Here is a 7,564-nt window from a genome sequence, read left to right on the forward strand (position 1 = left end):
AGGTCCTTCACGGTAGGTAATGGAGAAGAAACTCGTTTCTGGGAAGATACATGGCTTGGGAATACGCCTCTCTCCCAACAATATCCCTCCCTATATAACATTGTCCAACGCAAACAAGTATCGGTTGCTCATGTTATGTCACAGGTACCTTTAAACATAGGTTTTAGACGAGGCACTTGCGGGAAACGAGGAGGATAGATGGACACACTTGTGCAGCCGCTTAGTCAGTGTTAATTTGACCACACAGCCGGATGTTTTTATTTGGAAGTTAACAACGTCTGGCATTTTCTCGGTCAAATCTTTGTATCTAGATTACATGAATGACCACACAAAGTTTCTTCGTAAATACATTTGGAAGATGAAAGTACCACTTAAAATTAGAATTTTTATGTGGTTCTTGCATAAGAAAGTTTAGCTTACTAAAGATAATTTAGCAAAGAGGAACTGGCAAGGGAGTCATAAATATTGTTTTTGTGATCAAGATGAAACAAGAAAACATTTATTTATCGCTTGTCCCTTTGCAACAATGGTATGGCGTGTAGTCTATATTACGAACTAGTTTGAGAATTGGTTAGCGGGTGTACCAAAGAAAGATAAAATGCACATCAGAGTTGGTTTTTGTGCTTTATTATGGGCCATGTGGAATACTCGGAATGATTATATATTTAACAATGCAAAATCAACTTCTTTTATGCAGGTAATGCCAATGGCTACACATTGGATCCGTATGTGGTCCTGCCTACAACCAACGGAGAAACGCGAGGACTTGGATATTGGGTGCAACCGGCTAGAGAAGGTTGCACGGGATATATACAACCAGTTCAGCTGGCGTTTTGATCTTAGATTAACATGGTAGCGCAGAGTCGCCACATGTTTTCTCTTGTCTTTAGATGGTTGATTCATGTCTCAACCCTGTGTGACCCATGATGTAATCTTTTGTAAAACATACACTTAAACTTAATAATCATCAATAAAAGCTGTATGCATCACTCGATGCAGAGGCTGGGGGAGAGTCTCCATTTCGAAAAGAAAAAAAAATGTGTATTGGACTTTTTTTACCACATAATATTACATTGGACTTGATAGATTGGTGGAGGTAATAAAGCTCTTAATATATTCGACTTGATAGGTTAGATTCATGATATCTACTGAGCATCACACCCACGGGATTCTTTTTTACCACAAACAAAGTAACCGTCCTGATCATATCAGCTGCTGCCACACGTTAAAGAATATGTTATGCGCAAACTGATTGCCAATATTTTAAACTGAGTAATGCTATCATTTGACACACTCATAGATTGTTGTCGCGTGGTGCTTTGTACACCTAAATGTTTCAGAGGATGCAGTCCTTCTTCAGAAGTGAAAATACACATATGCTCTACATTCTTCTCCTTAGCTCTATAAAAAAATATCAATTTTATTAAAATTACTTTTTCATCTGAACAAGCAGCAAGCATAGCAAAATTTTCAAGTTTCTTGCACTTTATGAATCATCCTCGGCAAGAAAAATCAAATCTTCGACATATTAAATATGACATTTGGGCCTTTCTCTTTGGGTCTATCTAGCAAAACTACCAAATCAGCAACTAAAATATTGAAAATTATGTGAGACAGAAGATCCCCTTGCCCGAGCCCCTTTCTTTTAAAATAAGAACCAATTTTATCATCGACCATCATACTTTGAACCTTGCAATAAAAAAGGATGTGCACATCAATTGACGTAGAGGATAGGGCTTAGTTCCCCATTTCAAACAAAAAAATCATAAATACTTCACCATTATTCAGAGTGTTAAGGACCAATCAACAAACTTGACTAGAAAGCCTTTCATTCTAAGATTTATTGGAAAATCTCTATTAATTTTATCGTAAGCTTTTCCGAAATAAACTTTAAAGATTACAACACTTCTTTTTTGTTCTCACACTGTGCGAAGTTTCATGTAAAAATATAACTCCATCTAGATATTTCTTCCTTTAGTGAATGTAGTTTGGAGTGGAGATACCTTATCAGCTACTACAATCGCCCTATTACTGACCACCTTAGTAAAAAAAAATTGAACACGCATTCAAAAGGAAAATAGGTCTATACATTTCAGTTTTGTGTGCCCTAGGACATTTAGACAAAGGAGTCCAGTAACTGAATCTCGAACGATCTATCCTACCGCTCTAGAAGTCACTGAACAAGGACCATAAATAATTCTAAGTAAATGCCAATAATAATGATGAACTATAGAAAAGCTATCATGGCCAGGATATTTGGTGTGCTTCATTTGAAAATAAATTCTTTTATATGTTCCATACTGAATTCTTGCTCTAACCTCAGTCTATGACCAGCATCCAACACTAAATCCAAAGGAATTTCAAGAGCAATATGAACTCCATTTTCTAACTGGGCCAAAATATTTTCACAGTAATTACAGAATTAGTGGCATACTTTAAAATATCATCATCTCCCGGCTCGCATCGATCTGTTTTTCTGAATCAGTATGAGATTTCATTTCTTCTCTTGGAACCATTTATGATTGTCTTCTCTATGAACACAAAAGCCAATATGGTAGGACCTGATAGGTCGGTGCAGTTTCTTAATATATTCGACTTGATAGGCCACGTTCACAATATCTATTAAGCATCACACTCGCGTAATTCTTTTCACCATACAAAGTAAGCAAATCATATCAGCTCCTGCCACGAGGCAAATAAATTGTTATGCACGAACTGATTGCCAGTATTTTAATCGGAGCAAGGGGCATCGTTTGACTTCGACACGCTCGTAGACCGCAGTTACATGGTGCGGTGTACACAAACGAAAAACTACCAGAAGAGCAGGTCGGCAAGCTTTTGCAAGTTCTGCCAGCGAGAGAAACATTAATTTATTAGCATGTGCGATCAATCTACGATTAGATCATGAAACGACAGAAATTAAGGTTACACCTACCATGGATAGAGACGCAAAACAAAATGTGCACACCCACCAGATCAGCAAAACACTACTAAATGTTTCGGCAGTGTGCAAATAGATATTTGGTTAGCCTGTAGTTGATAACTTGACATGGTGAAACGGCAGCAAATGTGCTGCTACTAACTGGGCACCAAGCTAGTGCAAAGTCTGTGTACATCTACGAAATGTACGTCTTAACAAATGCTAATGCGATGTCCATAGAGTCTGAGATTAGGCAAGAGCTGGCAGCTGCATTACCCAAGGAAACAAAGTCATGGAGAATTAAGCTGAGTGTGTGCAGAGAACAAACATCGTAACCTCCGGGGAAGCATGCTCTCAAACGAACTGCTGCTCTGCGGTAAAGCTATTTCGGATGTAATTTATGCATCCGATAAGTAAAAAAGCGCTAGTAGGTCAATTTTAGCAGGAATTCCCTCAACATTTTGTCTCGCTTGTTGTCTCTTGTCTAAAGCTGTGGATGGTAATGAAGGCTGGCCACCATGATCTTCAAAATACCCCCTCTTTCAGGAATCACAAAGAAAGTAACATTGTCTGCCATCCGATCGCTGAAATCCCAAAGCTAATCCAGTTAAAAGACAAACCTAAAGCATAAAGCATAGGCACTCACGTAGCATGTCAATCTGTATTTTATTTCCGGATTTTGCACGAAAATATACATCACCACTTTTTACTACTATGCAACATCCACAACTGAATTTCTCCTGCGCCATACACCAAACATTTAGCATGCACCGATCCGAACTGGGCAGGAACACCGCAGGTGGCGTTTTGGCTCATAGGTGCATATGCACCTATTTTATAAAATAACTAAAAAACAAATTTAGAAATGTTAAAAAATTCTGAAATTAAATTTCTGGTGTACATCGTAACATTCTATGTTTGTACACAAGTTTTCGTAGGAAAACAATATTTTATATGGCATGTACAAAAAAAGGCAAAAAAAAATGTCATGAAAATTTATCTTTTTTACACCAGACACAGAAAATATTCTTTTTTTTCCTGAAAACTGGTGTACGAACATAAAATGTATACATATACATGCAAAAATTTATTTTTGAATTTTTTGACACTTTAAAATGTATTTTCACATAACGAGTTCATATGCATCCTTGAGCCAAATTGGATTTCCCCAGGAGGTCCTCCTATTCATCACTCCAGTAAGCTCCTCACAGGGGAAAAAAATCAAGTCATATGCCTTCCTGGGTAGAAAACATTGAGGTCCTTCAAGCACAACACAGTAGAGCTACAGAATAAGTGATCGCACATGACTAAAAGCACAACAAAGTAGATTTACAGAAGTTGCATCATGAATAAAATTACTGGAACTCAATGCAATAAATTTCCATGATAATATATCTTCAATTAAGTTCATACTGCGTGACAAATGTTACAAAATTCAAAAAATTGTTACAACAATATACTGCAGCCGATGGACAGCAAGGAAGAAACTTTGGTTCTTCATTGCTACCCCGGAGAAGCGTTGGCCATTCCCCTTGTCACCCAATGACTTCCTATCTCGATTCCTGGATGCCAGTTTCAAGGGTGGATCCCAGATTTCCGCTTGATAGAATATGTTCGCATTCATGCTGAGGCCGTCTGGTTTCCGCCAACCCAATACTGCTTCACAGCATACAAGACCTTCTCGCGCACTAGGGGTCCATCTTCATGGTCAACTAACTTCGTGTTCCATCTCATGCCCCGGGCGAGCTTGTCCACCTTCGCCAAGACATCGACATCGTCCCGCATTATAACAGCGCCTTCAGGCCTCAAGATGCGGTCCATCTCAAGGAGGATGTCCTCCATGCTGCACCTGTCATTAGTTGTAACATAAAGAATGAATCAGCATTGGCAAATGGCAATCGATCAACGGAACTGATGTCGTGGGAGGGGAGCAGCTTACTTGTTTTTATACAAGGTGAAAAGGCCGCTAGCATGGATAAGATCGTAGGTTCTTGGATAAGTAGAGAAAGCTTCACACCTGACATGGAATTGTGACACATATCAGTAAGCTTCTAACAACAACTTACTGAGCTGAGATTCAGACATAACAAACCATACCAGTCATGGTAAATGCCAATCAATCCTCGCTCGTAAACAGCCCCTAGGGTTGCAATCTTTCCAATGGTTGGCACCACATTCATCACCCAAGATTTTTGGGAATCGATCGCTGCAGCAAACCCCCCAAAACCTGCGTTCATGTCCATGATGTTTCTGTACCTACCAGTAAGGAGATACTTGTTCACATTGATATAAGCCTTCACATGTTTCTTCCACATTTTGTTGTCTTTTTCATAGGCCTGAGATGAAACACCTGGAATTAACCCATTAGCAATTCTTGGAGGAATTGCATTGAGCCTGCTTGGGAAGGGCTTGATTGCTCCTCCGGCAACTTCACTTGGATTTTCCACATCAGGAAGAGGCGTAACACATGCCTTCATCTTCTTGTACCTGGTGTTGCAGGAGTTAGTAAACAAATAGTGTATATAAATTATACTGCTTTTTTTTTCTTGATTCATCAAGACATGTAAGTAGGCAATGCTAAATAATGCATTAACTTACTGAGCACTATACCTATTGATGTTAGGCTATCATAATATATATATATACTCTAAATCTTGCTGAAGGGAATTAAGCAGAAGTTAGTAACTCTGTTCAACAGCTTGTTTGACACAAAATACAGTAAAAACATACCAGACATCATCTGCATTTGTTGATTCACACATCTGCACAGTGGATTCTTCATGCCTAGAAGGACAGGACTCGGTATTTTCTCTTTTCCTCCATATCGCCGTCTCACCCTTCTCCGAGACTTTTTCCCAACATAACAACTCAGCAATCTCTTCTATCTTGTTCTGCTCTGCTTCAAGATCCTTCTTTGTACGCTGCCAACCCTTGTAGTTCACCTTCCAATTGATTGGAGGACCTGACAGCACCCAGTATCCACCAGGTCTTAGAACCCTATCAACTTCCATCATGTAGAGTCCATCTGAATATCAGAAAACATGAAAACAATTATCAGAAAAAGAAATGGAGATGCACAAAATTGCCACAAGAGTACTGTAAGTAGTAACAAAAATGTACCAAAACACTTAGATTCAATAAACAGTATAGAAGACAGATGATTAGGCTCACCATTTACTCCCCACGGAATCAAACACCTCGAACAATGGGCCATATCAAAGGCTCTTGATGGATAAGGGAGCTTAATTGTGCCGAGAACACCAATAACAGCTGGGACACCTCTCTCCAGAGCAAACTGCACCTGAGCTTCATGTGAATCTCTTGGCGCAAATGACATGGCCAAAACGTTCCTCTTTAACAAGTAAGCTCCCCAGCTAGCCACCTGAAAAATTTCAGAATCTAAAGATATGAGCAACGTCCTGACTTAAAAATGGCGAGAATAAGCTCACTGAGTAGAAGTAAGCAATATAGTGTTCGATATCTCTTCTTACCCCGCAACCAGTGTCCAATGCAGTCCTGACGGTTCCATTGGCGATGGGGATAACTGATGCTAGTTGATCAATGTATTTATCAGCACCTTGAGGGAACTGCGTCCCTCCACCGGGAAATATAAAGACATTGCCCTCGAACTGCACCCAGTTCTGTATGGCCTTCTCGACCGTCAAGCTCTTATAGGGACAGTTGGCAAAAGGAACATAGTCCCTACTCTTGGGCCATGGGAACGGCGCAACATATCCCTTAGGAGGTGGCACCAGGCAGTGCAGCTTCTCTTTCTGCGGCGGGCAGTGCCGCTCCCTGTAATTCATGCTCTCCCGAGGAAACTTCATCGCCCTGTTCTGATCTTGGCAAGGGGTGTAATCCGTGAAGCGGTCCGGGCACGGCTTGAACTTCTTCACGGACGAAACGAGCTCACCGGAGCTGCCCTGCTTCTCAAGGTGCGTGTCGAAGCTGAGGTTGGGCAAGAGGGTGCAGTCGGTGCGCTTGGTGATCTCCAGCGCGATGCTGTCCCCCTTCCCGAAGCCGCTCTTCTGCCACGCCCCGAGGGTGTAGAAGAAGACGCACATGCCAATCACTATGCATATGGCCACGGTGCTCCTCGTCCTGCTGTCCGCCGGACCCCCTTTCACGGCCATGGCTGATCCTGGGAAGCGCAAACTGAAGAAGATGATGTCTTTTGTATACTTTCTTTATAGACGAAAGGGATCAGAGACCTGCTTTTATAACTTAATAAAATAAAGCAAATTACGACCCAAGTTGAGAGAACATGTGTGTTGTTTAGTATGGTCAAAACACCGAATGCCACTACATATATTTTCCTAAATCTGATGCAACCGCAGTTTCATCTGAAGCAATCATAGATGGATACTACTAAACAAAAAGGAAAGCACGTGGCTTGGCTTTCGCCTATCACATCAGTGCTTCCTAACCACCAGGCTTTGCCAAAATTGTAACAGCACCAGATCTCTAAAAATGTCGCACTATCTTGCGAACAGGAGAACTGAAGCTCGACGCTCACAGGCGCGGATCTAGATTTCAGTGGGATTTGGCTAATGACTGACAGAAAAGAAGCTCGTACCTCAGAACCCAACGGGCAGAGATTGCGGCCGGAGACAGCAGCGACGCGACGGGGAAGAACGGCGACTG

General features: G+C 41.0%; 1 protein-coding gene across 1 annotated transcript; it reads right to left on the reverse strand.

The window, feature by feature from the left end:
• Positions 1-4,289: 4,289 nt before the first annotated feature.
• LOC124681381 (probable methyltransferase PMT2) lies at positions 4,290-7,067 on the reverse strand. The gene is made up of 6 exons (XM_047216304.1): positions 6,412-7,067; positions 6,092-6,302; positions 5,651-5,945; positions 5,018-5,407; positions 4,860-4,937; positions 4,290-4,769 (listed from the first exon to the last, which is right to left on the reverse strand). The coding sequence occupies exons 1-6, from the start codon at positions 7,051-7,053 to the stop codon at positions 4,541-4,543; spliced, it is 1,845 nt and encodes a 614-aa protein (XP_047072260.1). The 5' UTR covers positions 7,054-7,067; the 3' UTR covers positions 4,290-4,540.
• Positions 7,068-7,564: the final 497 nt, after the last annotated feature.

This window comes from Lolium rigidum, unplaced genomic scaffold (genome assembly GCF_022539505.1).
Source record: "Lolium rigidum isolate FL_2022 unplaced genomic scaffold, APGP_CSIRO_Lrig_0.1 contig_41302_1, whole genome shotgun sequence".
Lineage (NCBI taxonomy): Eukaryota > Viridiplantae > Streptophyta > Magnoliopsida > Poales > Poaceae > Lolium > Lolium rigidum.